Source organism: Trichosurus vulpecula, chromosome 6 (genome assembly GCF_011100635.1).
Source record: "Trichosurus vulpecula isolate mTriVul1 chromosome 6, mTriVul1.pri, whole genome shotgun sequence".
Lineage (NCBI taxonomy): Eukaryota > Metazoa > Chordata > Mammalia > Diprotodontia > Phalangeridae > Trichosurus > Trichosurus vulpecula.
The window spans coordinates 273,565,574-273,578,717 of NC_050578.1; the positions used below are offsets into that span (position 1 = coordinate 273,565,574).

Here is a 13,144-nt window from a genome sequence, read left to right on the forward strand (position 1 = left end):
AGGTGGAAGGGGTAGAAGAGGGCTGGGCAGGGGCTCCCCAGCACTGAGCCCGGCCCGTCCGCGCTATGCGCGGCACACAGCGCCCGGCTGGACTTCTCCATCGGGCCCCCCCGGGGGCGGCGCGGGCTGCCCGAAGCCCTCGTGGCCGTAGCAGCGCAGGGCCGCCTCCTCGTAAGCCTCCAAGATGGTCTTGCGCTCCTCGGCCGTGAAGTCCATGGAGAAGGGGTGCACCTGCAGAATGTGGCGCTTGATGGTGCTGACTTTGAGCGTGGCCAGCGCGCCCCCGCACACCATGCACACCAGGCCGCGCCGCCGGCCGTCATAGTCCATCAGGTACTCGCCCCGCCAGCGCGGCTGGTAGTTGCGCCGCTGCTCCCGGCTGCGCGGAGGAGGTGGGGGAGGGGGCAGGGGCGGAGGGGGTGGAGGGGGTGGCGGGGGCGGAGCAGGCGGGGCACTGCTGGTTCGCAGGTCCGCGGCCTCGGCCTCTTCTTCCTCCCCTTCTTCCCCCTCCTCCTCCTCGGGCCTCCTGGCACTGACATTTTCTTCTGCGGAGGGCGAACCATCAGCTGCGGGGGAAGGCCAGGGACAGGGAATACTTAGAGCCAGGGCGCCCCTTCTTTTCCACGACTCCCCCCCTTCTCCCTCCCCCATCAGTTCCCCTTCCCTGGGTCCCCCCACATCTTCCTCCCCACCTCCTCTCCCCCGGAGCTCCAGCAGGGGAATACTGCCCCAGCCCTCCTCCCTGCTGCTGCAAGCCCTCCCCCTTCGTCCTCTCTTCTCTCCCAAGCAGACGTTCTTTCTTGGGTCCCCTCTTTCCCTTCTCCCGCTCTGGGGTCCCGAGCTCACCCCACTCCCCCTCCTCTTCTTCCTCAGGTTCCTCTTCTCCCCCCTGTCCCTGCTCTTCCTCTTCCTCTTCCCTTTCGCCCCGGGCCCCCTGGGGCTCGGGGAAAGGCAGCCCCAGGGCCAGCAGGTGCGTGGCCTTCCGGCTCCACTCCTGGGCGATGAGAGCTTTGACCGGCCCACTGAGCCCCGTGGAGCCCGGGTGCCGCTGGCGAATGTGCCGCTTGATGGTGCTCATCTTGAGGGTGGCCAGCGCGCCCCCGCACACCATGCACACCAGGCCCCGGCGACCGCCGTCATACTCCATCAGGTACTCCAGCCGCCAGCGCTCCTGGTAGTAGCGCCGATGGTCGCGGCCCCTTGGCAGGCCAGTCGAAGCTCCGGCCGCCGCACTCCCCTCTGCAGCAGCTGCCGCTCTCGGGGCCCCAGGGGCCGAGGGAACCGGCTCCAGGGAGGAGGGGGCTGTGGCTGGAGCCTGGGCTTTTCGGGTCAGGTCTTGTGGGCCGAGGTCATCCTCTGTAAGGGGGCAGGAGAGACAGAGCTCAGCTTTGTGGCCCATTAAGGGGTCCCTTTGAAGCCGCCTCCCAACCCCGTCCCCATCGAGGACCTGACAAAATGGAGAAGGGACCTTGGAGTTGAGGGAGACTACCCTCCCCGCCTTGCAAAGACATAAACTGCGGCCCAGAAAAGTAACTGGTCCAAGGTCACAGTTAGTCATGGATTCTAGATCTGGAAAGAGATCACAGCCAGTACGACCGGGGAGGGGGGTGCTTTTTGAACTGATCCGCATCAAACTCCCTCATTTGACAGAGGCCCAAGCCCGTTTGGGCTACCGACCTCGGACTCAGACCCAGGTGTCCTGCCCCCCAGTTAAGCTCCTCTCACCAACACCCCACTATGGCACACTACCCAAGTGTCCGGCGTCCTAGCCGTCAACCTCGGGCCGATGGCCCAGGCCTGGAGCCACGGAGAGCTCCGAGATGCCCCTGCCTACCAATCCTGCCTGAGGGCTTTCCTCTCTTCCCCCCACCTCCCCCTCAAAGCCCAGGGTGGTCTGGAGGCGCCCTGCTCACGCCCGAGGATGGGGAGCAGTCAGGCCTCGCACCTGGTGGAGGGTGGGGTGACCCTGCAGCCGGGGCGCTCCAAGCCTGCAGCAGGGCACTGCGCTGCGGGCCCGTGAGCCCCAGAGAGCCAGGGTGCGCCTCCAGTACGTGGGCCCGGATGTCATCCAGGTGGAGGCTGGGCAAGGCCCGGCCGCAGGCCATGCACACCAACCGGTTGCCACGGGGGTCGTAGTCCATGAGGAACTCGGCCCGAAACCAGCTTTGCAGGGACTCCTTCAGCCGCCGCTCCAGGCTCCGAGGAGCCCCCAGCACTCCACTTCCCGCGGGCCTTCGGGGAGCTGAAGGACCCCCGCGCCTCCGGCGCCGGCCACCCGCACTGCCGGAGGAGGAGCGGCCTGGAACAAGGGGGTACAAGGAAGTGAGAGGGCTGGGGTCTGGCTTCTGCCCCGCCCCCATCTCCCCACCCCCTCCTCCGAGGGTCCGGGGCTCGGAATTGGAAGGAACCCTAGGGGCCCGCGTGCAACCTCAGGCCTCGCAGATTAGGAAAGGGCCCAGGCCGGGCAAGGGACTAGCTCCGAGCTGGGATCATAACCCAGGTCCTCCGAGTCCCAGTGCGGAGGCTCCCCCTCGACCCGCGCTGCCTCCGGCCATCCTCTGGCCTTTCACCACCACTAACCTCCAGCTCCCTCTCCCCCTTCCCATGATTCTCAGCCTTTCCCACCTGTCTGCGCCGCCGCTTCCATCCCCCACCCTGGCTCCCTTGGCTTCACCCTCCCTCATTCCACACACCTCCACCCCCACCCCCATGCACAAACTTCCTAGACCCTCAGGATCCATTGCCCCTCTCCCAAGTCTGCCAGTTCAGTCGACTCCTTCAGCTTCCTCAATGATCTCTCCAGAGCAAAGGGCACAGCCAGGCTCGGGAGTCAGGGGTCTGGGTTCAGATCCCAGCTCTACTGTATACTGTGCGACTTTAGTCACGTCCTTTCCTCTCTGGGCCTTGGCTTCCCCCTTCGTAAAATAGGAAGGCTTGGACATGGGGTCTGCCTCTTTCACCTTCCCCTCAAGTCCCTAAGGTCCCCCTGACAGGTGTCTTCCTCAAAATGTCAGCTGGGAAGGACCCACCCCTCCTTTAACAGAAGAGAAAACTGAGGTGGGAACCCTGGTTCTGGGCTCCTTTCCCGTCCCCAAGCTGCCTCTCCCTTCATGCTCTTTGCCCCCTCCCACCTTTACCTGTGCTCTTGGGTAGGCAAACTGGCAGGGCTGCAGGGGCTTCCTCCTCTTCCTCCTCCTCTTCCTCTTCCTCCTCCTCCTCCTCCTCTTCCTCCTCCCCAGCCCCTTGGGCCCCCAGCCCGTCGGCCTCCCCACAGGCCCCCAGCCCCAGGTGGGCATCCCAGCTGCTGCTGATGACCTCCTTCTCGCGGGGGCTCCAGTGTAGGGAATAGGGGTGTTTCTGCCGGATGTGCCTCTTGATGGTGCTCAGCTTGAGGGTGGCCAGAGAGCTGCCGCACACCATGCACACCATCCCGTGCCTGGCTGGGTTGAAGTCCATCAGGTACTCCAGCCGCCAGTGGTCGTGGTAGTATCGACGATGGTCTCGGCCGGGGATTCGGCTCTTGCCAGGGCGGGAGGCCCGGGCTTCGCAGTGGTCCGAGTACTTCCGGCCAGAAGGGGGAGCCCTGCTCCGGGGGGAAGGGAGGGACCCCAAGGCACCACCCTCTGGCTTCGGCTCTTGCCCTAGGGGGGAGGGAGGCACAGCAGATGTGGGTTTCACCCATAGTTTAAAGAGAACCCGAGTCCTACTCCCTGGTCCTAAAAAGAGAATGAAACGGTGAAGTGCGGGTGGGGAGGAGGCGGAAGCAAAAATGAATGGGATCGGTGACCTGGGAGCCAGGGAGGACCTCAGAGATGTATCATCTAGGCTTGCTTTGGCCAGGAGGGATCTGGGGATTACCTACAACTTATCTGCCTGGCTCTGATTTGGAGAAGGAAATGGCAAACTGCTCCATCGTCTTTGCCAAGAAAACCCCATGGACAGCGTTAAAAGGCTCGACATGGGAAGAGGACCCTCTCCTCCAGGGTTCACCAACAGTTGGACCCTACTGAATGACTGACTGGTTCTACATCCTGTAGCTGTTTGCCTGTTGTCTCTCCCCATCCGACTGTGAGCTCTTTACCTTTCTTTGTAGCCCTCGAGCTTGGCACAGTGCCTGAAACTTAAATGCTTAATAAATGTTTATTGATTGAAACTTTCTGAACCACAGTGACTTGCCCAAGGTCACACAGAAGTAATCAGTGGCAGAACCAGGATTTGAACCTAATGCTTCTGACTCCAATCCTGAATTATTTTCTTTTGCAGACTTAGGGGGTTCCAGTGTGGTCTCAGGGGAGATGACTAGGGGGTGATAAGGTTGCTTGGCCATTTAAACAAAAGCAAGAAAGAAGGCGCTGTTTCTTTAAGAGGGAGTGGAAACCAAAGGATATTAGGACAGAGCATATAATTAGTCTTCCTTAAAGAAGAGTAGTCAGAAGGAGGAATCTGTCCCTTTAAGAGGGAAGGACACTCACAGAGTAAGCCAGAAGGGGCCACCAAGGGATAGGAAAGGGGGGCTGGACAAAGGGGAACACCTGTCTCCAGTAGTTACTACAGGCAGGAGGACTGGCTTACTGCTTGGGGAAAGATTGGCCCCTCCTCCCCAAGTGGAGGCATTCCTGGGGCCTAGAGCTGGGAGGAACCTTAGTGCATGAAATGTGAGAGGGAGGGGCCTTAGCTTTAGAACATGGGAAGTCAGAGCTAGGAAGGGCCTTAGAACATGGAATATGAGGAGGAGCGGCATTAGAACATGGAATATGGGGGGGGGGACCTTAGAGCTGAGAGGGCCTTAAAACATGAAATGTGAAGAGGGAGGGGCCTTAGAACATGGGAAGTCAGAACTGGGAGGGGCCTTAGAACATGGGTTGTGAGAGCTGGGAGGGCCTTAGAACACGAGATGTTAGAGCTACGAGGGGCCTTAGAACATGGAATATGAGGGGGAGGGGTCTTAGAACAAGGGACAGGAAAGCTGGGAGAGCCTCAGAACATGAAATATGAAGGGAAGTCAGAACTGGGAGGGCTTTAGAACATGGGAAGTCAGAACTAGAAGGGGCCTTAGAACATGGGTTGTGAAAGCTAGGAGAGGCCTTAGAACATGGAATATGAGGGGGAGGGGCCTTAGAGCTGAGAGGGCCTTAAAACATGAAATGTGAAGAGGGAGGGGCCTTAGAACATGGGAAGTCAGAACTAGAAGGGGCCTTAGAACATGGGTTGTGAGAGTCGGGAGAGGTCTTAGAACATGAGCTTGAGGAGAAGGGCCTTAGAACATGGGATGGGAGAGCTGAGAGGGCCTCAGAACATTAAATAGGAAGAGGGAGGGGCCTTAGAACATGGGTTGTGAGAACTAGGAGGGCCCTTAGAACATGGGACGTCAGAGCTAGAAGGCACCTCAGAACAGAGAATGGCAGGGCTGGAAGGGGCCTAAAGTTACCAAATCCAAATTTTCATTTTACAAATGAAGAAACTGAAGCCCAGAGAGGTCAAGCCTTCTGCCCAAGATCATGCAGGTGGCAAAGTTCAAGGCTGGGCCTCTAACCTCACAGCTTCCTCTCCTCTGGGTTCAGGCCTTTCCTTTCAATCCACCCCCAAGCCCCTGGGACTAGGGACACTCTAGGAAGGTACAAGAACTTCTCTGGGCACCCTCCCCGCCCCCGCCCCTGTGGTGATGGGGCCAGGGGACAGGAAGGCAGAAGAAGGGAGGCCAGGCTCTGGCTGTGGGGAGCTGCCCAGCCCTTCAGGTCCCAAGCAGGCTGGGTGTTCAAGTCTGTCTCTTGAGTTAAGCCAGTGGCCTGGTAAGAGAACAGAGGGTACCTTTGGAGTGGCCTCGTCCCAGGCCAACTCAAACAGTGCTCCCAACGCCCTGGCAGAGCCTGCCAGCACCCCCTCCATTCCCTCCCCCCCCCCCCGCAACTATTTCCTGCTCTCAGCTCTAAAGTGGGGGCCTAGGGATCTGAGTCTGGGAGGGCTGGTGGAAGATGGAACAGAACACTAGGAAAGAAAAACCAGGGGCCAAGTTCGAACTATAAAATGCCCCTCCCCATCAACCACTGCCCAATGCAAATGAGCTGGGGAAACTGGAGCCAATTCACCACTGGTCCCAGGCCCAGCTTCCAGACCTGGGTGGGGCACTCAGGAACATCCGAGCGGGTCCCTGGAGGAGAGGGAGGAGGAAGTCAGCTGGGGAGGGAGCTTTTTACCTAGCTTAAGAAACGCTGGCAGGGCAAACTGTGGAGAACAGAGGCTCCCTCCCTCCCTCTCTTTAGAGGGTACAAATCTATTTGAATTCCAAGCAGTGGGTTATAAGAAAGTCGCAGCCAGTAGCCTGGGGGCTGGTGGGTTGTGCCTTGTGGGAAGGGAATTCTGATTTTTGCCTTAAGCCAAAGGAGAGGCAGCTCTGGGTGGCCTGCACTGGATTCAGAGTTAGAGCTCACAGATCTGGTTTGTGTCCTGGTGTGTCTCCTTCCCTTCCTCTCCCCTCCGCCCCCCCCTTCCCTGAGGCCAGGAATTGCCTCCCTTTTCTCTGGAAAGCCCCCTCAGCCAGCACACAGTAGGAGCTTAATAATTGCCTGTGGATGGACTGACGTCACTGCCTCTCTGGGCAGACTAGATGAGGAAGGAGTCAAGACACCCGGGTTCTGCTCCTGGCGCTGACAGCTCGGTATCAGCTGGGCCAGGTCCATCAGTCACTGGCCTCTTCCCTCCTCCTTAAAGTAGGGATAATAACACTGGCACTCTGTGCCTTCTCCAGGTGGCCGCGAAGAGATTCTGGGAACCTTCCGGCGCAGTCTCTAAAGGGGAATCCCTCCTGGCTAGCGAGGTCTATACTTGTTCTCAGGAAAGGACAAAAGAGAAGGGGCCACTAGACATTCTCGGGGTGGAGCTGGCCCTTTAAGTCAGCCGGGCAATTTACCACTTCTTAAAGGCGCCGCCGGCATCCCCGGCCCGGCCTGTGGGCACTACTCTGATGGGGGGGGGGGGGGGCTGCCTCTGCAACTCGGTGGCCCCCCCCACACACACACCCCCTGCGCTGGCAGGCTGCGGAGGCTTCGCTCCACCCCTTCCCTGGCCCCCCTAGCTCTAGGACACCAGTCCTGGGTCTTTTGGTACAACTGGTCAGGAGCTGGGAGCCGGCTCCAGGTCATCCAGTCTAACCCCCTCGGGCCACAGAGGTGAGGAAAAGGGGAGGAAAATGCCTTGCCCAAGGTCTGACAGTCTGGGGAGCTGGGGTTCAAACCCATGTCTTCTGTGTCCCAATGCAAAGAAAACAATGGTAGGGCTGGATTGCGAGTCGGAGGCCCTAGGTTCAAATCCCGGCTCTCGAGAGCTTCTGGACCCCGGACAAGTCCCTTCTTCTTCTCTCAGGGCCTGTTTCTTCTTCTGTAAAATGAGGGACTGAAATACATGACCTCCAAGGTCCCTTCCTGCTCCCAAAGACTCGGATCTTACTTTAAACAAAGGAGGATGTATTGTTCCTTTAAGAGGGGAAGGGCTTTGTCTCTTTAAATAACCAGGGTGGGGATGGGCTGTTCCTTTAATAGGTAGGGTCCTAGGAGAGCCGAATCCTCTGGGGCCCCCAAAAGTCACTCGATCCTGTAATAACCACTTCGTTTGGGGGCTCTCAGACTGCGACGAGAGGCATCTGACCTCCCCACTCTTCTGCCCGTATGTTAGTCGGACTTTGTGTAAGAGAGCAGATTTTTCTCAGGCTCTTAAGAATTGTCTCTGTGCCTGGAATGAGTCAGACCTAGAAATAAAGGGGGGTGGGGGGGGGAACTCTGATCTTTAGAGTCCTCGGGGCTGTCACTGGAAGAAAGGAAGGGCATGGTCATCCAGCCCAACCCCCTCATTTGACAGGTGAGGACACTGAGGCAGAGAGAGAGGTCTCAGCTTGGCCAGGGTCATACGGGTGGCACATCTGAACTCAGAGTCTGGGACTTCCACGTTTATCCATCTCCCCTAAGCTAGGAATTCTTAGCATTGTGGGATTGGAGAGGTGGGTGGAATGTTGGAGACCCGGTTCAGCGTTCCCATTTTACAGACTGGAAAACGGCCCCAGGGAGGGGAAAAGACTGGGTCTCTATTAATTGGTGGGGCTGGGATTCCAGCCCGTGGCACCAAGAATCACCACAGCGAGCAGGGAGGAGCATATACAGAAGCATGAGAGACCTGGGAAACTAGCCTGGTCAATCCACCTCATTTCACCAAGGAAAGCGAGCCTCGGGGAGGGAAGGGGGTTTGCCCAAGGCCCATGAGAGGGAAACGCCATCCCAGGGATGCAAAACCCTTTCCCTGGCCCAGGGAGCAGCTGCGCTTGAAGAAGCTGTGCTGTTGGGAGAAAAGATGGAGCATTTGGAAAAGACAAGAGCGTAAGAGCACTGGACTGGGATTCAGGGGACTTGGCTGCCACAGGTGGGGCCCTGCCCAAAGTAGCTCTGGGGACAGAGCACCAGGGCCAAAGCCAGGAAGCCCTGAGTACAAATCCAGCCTCAGACACTCCCTAGCTCGTGGGTGACCCTGGGCAAGTCAACTGCACCTATGCCTTAGCGTCCTCGACTGGAAAACGGGGATCATGATAGCACCTACCTCGTAGACTGAGGGTCAAATGAGACAATATACTGCTTAGCACAGTGCCAGGCATGTAATAAATGCTTATTCCCTTCCCATTGGGCCTCAGTTTCCTCATCTGTAAAGAGGGGAGATCGGACTGAATAGTCTCTAAATTCCTCCCCTCTCTGGGCCTGTGCAGAAAAGGGGGGGAGGTTGGCAGAGAGGTCCTTCAAAGGGCATTTACCCACCCCCCAAATCCTGATCCTGGGGGACCCCGGGCAAGTGTCTTCCCCTCTGCCAAATGAGGGGATCGGATTAGGATCTTTAAGGAGCCCCTTCTCCCTCTGCAGGCGGAGCCTCTCGGGCGACCTGTCCCTTTAAGGAAGGGTCCGTCTCCCGCAAAAAGGAGGGCCTGCCCCTTTAAGAACAGCTGAGCGCGGCTCCGGAGCCCGGAGCTGGAGGAGGAGAGAGATGGGGTCTGGGGGCGCCCAGGGAGGCGGGGGACCGTCAGATCAGGGGGGTAGCTGGGGTTGGGCTCCGCGGGAGCGGGGCGAGTGGGCGCGCCTGGGGCCTGCGGCCTGGGGGGCCGGGCCCGCGTGGGGGGCCCTGGGCCGGGCCCCGCTCCCCGCCCCCCGCCCCGGCTGCAGCTGTTGTCCGAGCCCGCCAGGGGGCGCCCCGCCAGCCCCCTCCCCCGCTTTGTTCGGCGGCCGCGAGGGCCCGGGGGCCGCGGACCCCCCCGCCCCGCCCCCACCCCGCTCCCCGCCGGGCTGTCCGCTCACCTCCGGCCTCCTGGTCCTCCAGGCCCTGGGTCCGCGGGGGTCGCCGACCGCGGGGGGCTCCGGGCCCGCCGCCGCCGCCGCCGCTCCTGCTCCGCGGGTCCCCGCCGGGCTCCATGGGCTGCGGTGCGCGCCGCGGGCGGCCCTCCGGGCGCGGGCTGCTCGCCGGGCCCGGCGCCGGGGACACCTCCTCCGCTCGGGCGGCGGCGGCGGCGGGGGCGGCGGAGGCCGGGGGGCTCGCTTGCTGCTCTGCGGCCGGCGCGGGCTGGAGCCGGGGTGGGGATTCCTGCCTGGGGCCCCTGGGGCTCCTTGGAGGGCTCCTGGGTAAATTTAAAGGGGCCGCGCGCTATTTCCTCCTGCAGGCTGGTGGGGGGCTCGGCCCGGCCGCGGGTCCTTAGGCGGAGCTGGCCTGCGGCCCCCAGCGCCTTCGCTGCCGGGCTCCCGCCGCCGGGCCGGGGGCCTCACTCTCCGCCCCCTTGGCTCACCTCCCACGTGCCGAGGGGTCGCGGCGCCGGAGGCGGGGGCCGGTCGGCGGGGGCCGAGGGACTCGGGCGCGGAGCCGGCCCCCGCCCCCTCGGGGCATCCCCGCGGCGAGCCCCGGAGCGCTCAGGGAATCGCGGCCGGGGAGGGGGCGCAGGGTTTCAGTCCCCGTGAGCGCGGGGCTTTGTGCCAGGTGCCCTGGGGTGTCGGGCTCGAGGGGACGGCGGCGGGGCACGGGACCGACAAACGGACGGACGGACGGATGGATGGCAGCCGCCCCAAGGAGAGGGTGGAGCCCACGGGGGGCGGAGGGCCACGGGGGCCGAGCCGCGCCCCCTCCCCAAGGGGAGAGGCTCTGGAGGGAAGGGCGGGCGGGCGGACTCCGCCTCCAGAGGGCCTACCGGGGCTGGGCAGGGACGGAGCCGAGAAAGGCCCAGCCTCCTCACCCCCGCCTCCCCCGGAGCCCCGGGACCGGACCAGGGAGGGCCAGCGGTCCCCAAGGCGGACCCTGGCAGGGGGAGGAGAGCGCGTGACTCAGACCGACCCCAGGGAGAATTCTAGAGAGACAAACAGCGCTCTCCAGCGCTCTCCATCCCTCTGCCTGGGCCCCCCGATTTTGGGGCGCTTGGAGATCCCAAGGAGGGCAGGGAAGTCCCGATTTAGAAAGGAGACTGGCGGGGCCGGCCTCCGCTCTCTCCCCAGCTACCCTCCGGCGGCCAAGGCCGGGGAGGCCTCCACGTCCCCGCGCTTAGAGCTGCCGAGGCGGGGGGAGAGGGGGGCAGCCCAGCACGGCTTCGTATTTCTCTCCCATCCTCATTCCTTTCCCCTCGATCACAAGAGCGCCCAGGGCTTCCCTGTCTTCCAAACCTTTCCCTGGACCCTGCCATCCACTCCAGCTACCCTAAATCCTTCTAGCTAGCCCGCCTCTCATCCACAGCTAAGATGCTACCCAGCAAAACGCATCTACTCTGGGCTCCCGGAACGTCTTCCCACCCACTCTCATCTCGAGAAATACCTTCGGACCCCACCCTTTCTCCATTTCTCCGAAGGGCGCTCTCCAAGGTGCACACGGATCTGTTAACTGCCAGATCGCACGGCCTGTTCCTCATTCTCCTTGACCTCTCTGCGGCCTTTGACACTCGACCTTCCCCTCCTGGATGACACTCTCTCCAGGCTCCTGTACCTGTCTGCCCCTTCTCATTCACCTTTGCTTGATCATCGGCCATCTCCGCCTCCTCCTCAGCTTGGGTTTCCAGCCCCCCAACCCCGAGCACCCTTCTCATTTTCCCTTACACTCTCTCCCCTCCGATCTCATCGGCTCCTTTTCTGCAGATGGCTACCACACCTATGTACCCGGCTCTTATGTCTGTCCTGCCTCTCCAGCTGCCTGCTGGACAGCTCCACCAGGATATCCCAACGAGCATCTCCAGCTACGTCGAAAATAGAGCTTATTGTCCACTCATCCTTGGCGATTCACCCTTCCTCCAAAGTTCCCTATTTCTGCTGAAAGCACTACCATCCTCCCAGTCACCCAGGTGAAACCCTGGGCGTGCATTCCACTCTCCCCTGCCCCTCCCTGATGTCCCAGTTGCTAAAGCCTTCAGATTCAAGGCGCCTTGAATGCGATCCCTTCTCTCCACTCCTATAGCCGCCACCCCACCCCAAGCTTCCCTGCCTCTCAGACGGGCTATTCACTATCATCTGAGTTAATTTCTTTCATTCCGTCCTCTCTCCTCTCCCATCCATCCTTCCTACAACTGCCAAGATACAGATCTGACACGTTTTCTATAAAATGAGGGGTTTGGACTGGATGGCCCCTGTGGTACCTTCCACCAATAAGGGCGATGATTCTGTAATCCAGCACCACCTTCTCCAGAGCCTTCAATGGCTCTGTGTGCCTTCCAGAGGAGAAGGGAAATGCCTCAACCTGGCATGTATGGCTGCTCACAATCTGGCTTCCCCCCCCACACACACACACATTTCCAGACTTATTTTGCTCCCTCTCTTGACTCTATATTCCAGCTGTTCATCACATCCCACTCCATTCTTCCTGCCTTTGCAATGCATGGCCCCTGCCAGAGATGCCCTCCCACCTCATCTCTGCCTCTCAGAATCCTCAGCCTCCTGTAAGACTTGCCTCATGTGACACCTCCTCCAGGAAGCCCTCTGTTCCTTCCATTTGCTCCTGCTCTCCCTTTCCTCAAATTACCTTCTGTTCAGCTTATCTATCCGAAGGAATGTGATCTCCTTGTGAGCAGTGATTCTTTCTGCCTATCTTTATATCCCTAGTGCCTGGCACAGTGCCTTGCACATAGCACTTCATAAATGTAAGTTCACTAGAAGAAGCATGATTTGTAGTCCTGACCCCAGACCTCACAACCATTGTGGGAGACAGAAAGAATGATGGGGGGGGGGGGGGAGAGAAAGAAAAAAAATGAGAGAGCTGCTTTCTTAATGGGAGGGCAGGCCTGCCTGCTTTGGCCTTAGAAGATGCACACGGACTACTTCCTGGACAGCCAGGTTACTAGGGGATACACAGCATCCATTCTCAGGGATATTTGTGTCTGGCAGGGAAGTGTGGTCATGTTACTCTTGTGTTCAAGGCTTTGTACTGGCTTCCTATGGCCCATGAAGTAATGGTCACGTTCCTCTGATCCCAGCTAGTGGCCTGAGAGTCAGACACTAGCCGGGTGACCCTGGACAAGTCCCTTAACTGCTCTCAGGCTCAGTTTCCCCATATCAAAAGGACATAGTTACATGAGCTCTAGGCCTGTCTGGCTTATTAAGCCTGTTCTAGGCTGCTGTATGGATGAGTGGAGAGGTCATCTGTGATGAAGCAGGGGCAGGAACCCAGATCTGGACTACTCAGTATGAAACCTGACCTAGTGCACCAAACAGCCTTCTAGGAGAAAGACAATGTCGTCACCAACAAAAAGCTTCCATGAGGCACAAGAGCAGCTAGAAATTGGTTCAGCCATTCTGGAAAATAACCAGGAATTATGCAAGAAGCATCACTAACCGTCCATTGTGTGAAAAGGCGACCAGCGTGCCCATATCCTGTGACCCAGAGATCCCACTGCTGGGCAAATACTTCCAAGAAATCAAAGACAGAGAGAGCTCATCGGCATTGGCCACTCTTCAGAGCAGCATTTTTTATTTATTTGCTTATTTTGGGTAACACGGGACAAAGGAGATGCCCGGTGATTGGGGTGGCTGAACAAAGTGTGACATGTGAACACGATGGAATCTTACTGTGCTATCAGAGAAGGACAAATATGAAGGAACAACTGAGGCTGAGGGAAGTTAAGGGAAAATGGGAGGACTCATACAAATTGATGTGATGT

At 59.6% G+C, this 13,144-nt stretch overlaps 1 protein-coding gene across 1 annotated transcript; it reads right to left on the bottom strand.

Moving 5' to 3' along the window:
* Nucleotides 1–35: 35 nt before the first annotated feature.
* C6H11orf95 (chromosome 6 C11orf95 homolog) lies at nucleotides 36–9,438 on the bottom strand. Its single transcript, XM_036765293.1, has 6 exons — nucleotides 9,109–9,438; nucleotides 8,914–9,022; nucleotides 3,122–3,641; nucleotides 1,944–2,280; nucleotides 843–1,354; nucleotides 36–595 (listed from the first exon to the last, which is right to left on the bottom strand). Exons 1-6 carry the CDS (start codon nucleotides 9,436–9,438, stop codon nucleotides 64–66), a joined length of 2,340 nt encoding a protein of 779 aa, XP_036621188.1. The 3' UTR covers nucleotides 36–63.
* Between the last annotated feature and the right edge of the window lie 3,706 nt (nucleotides 9,439–13,144).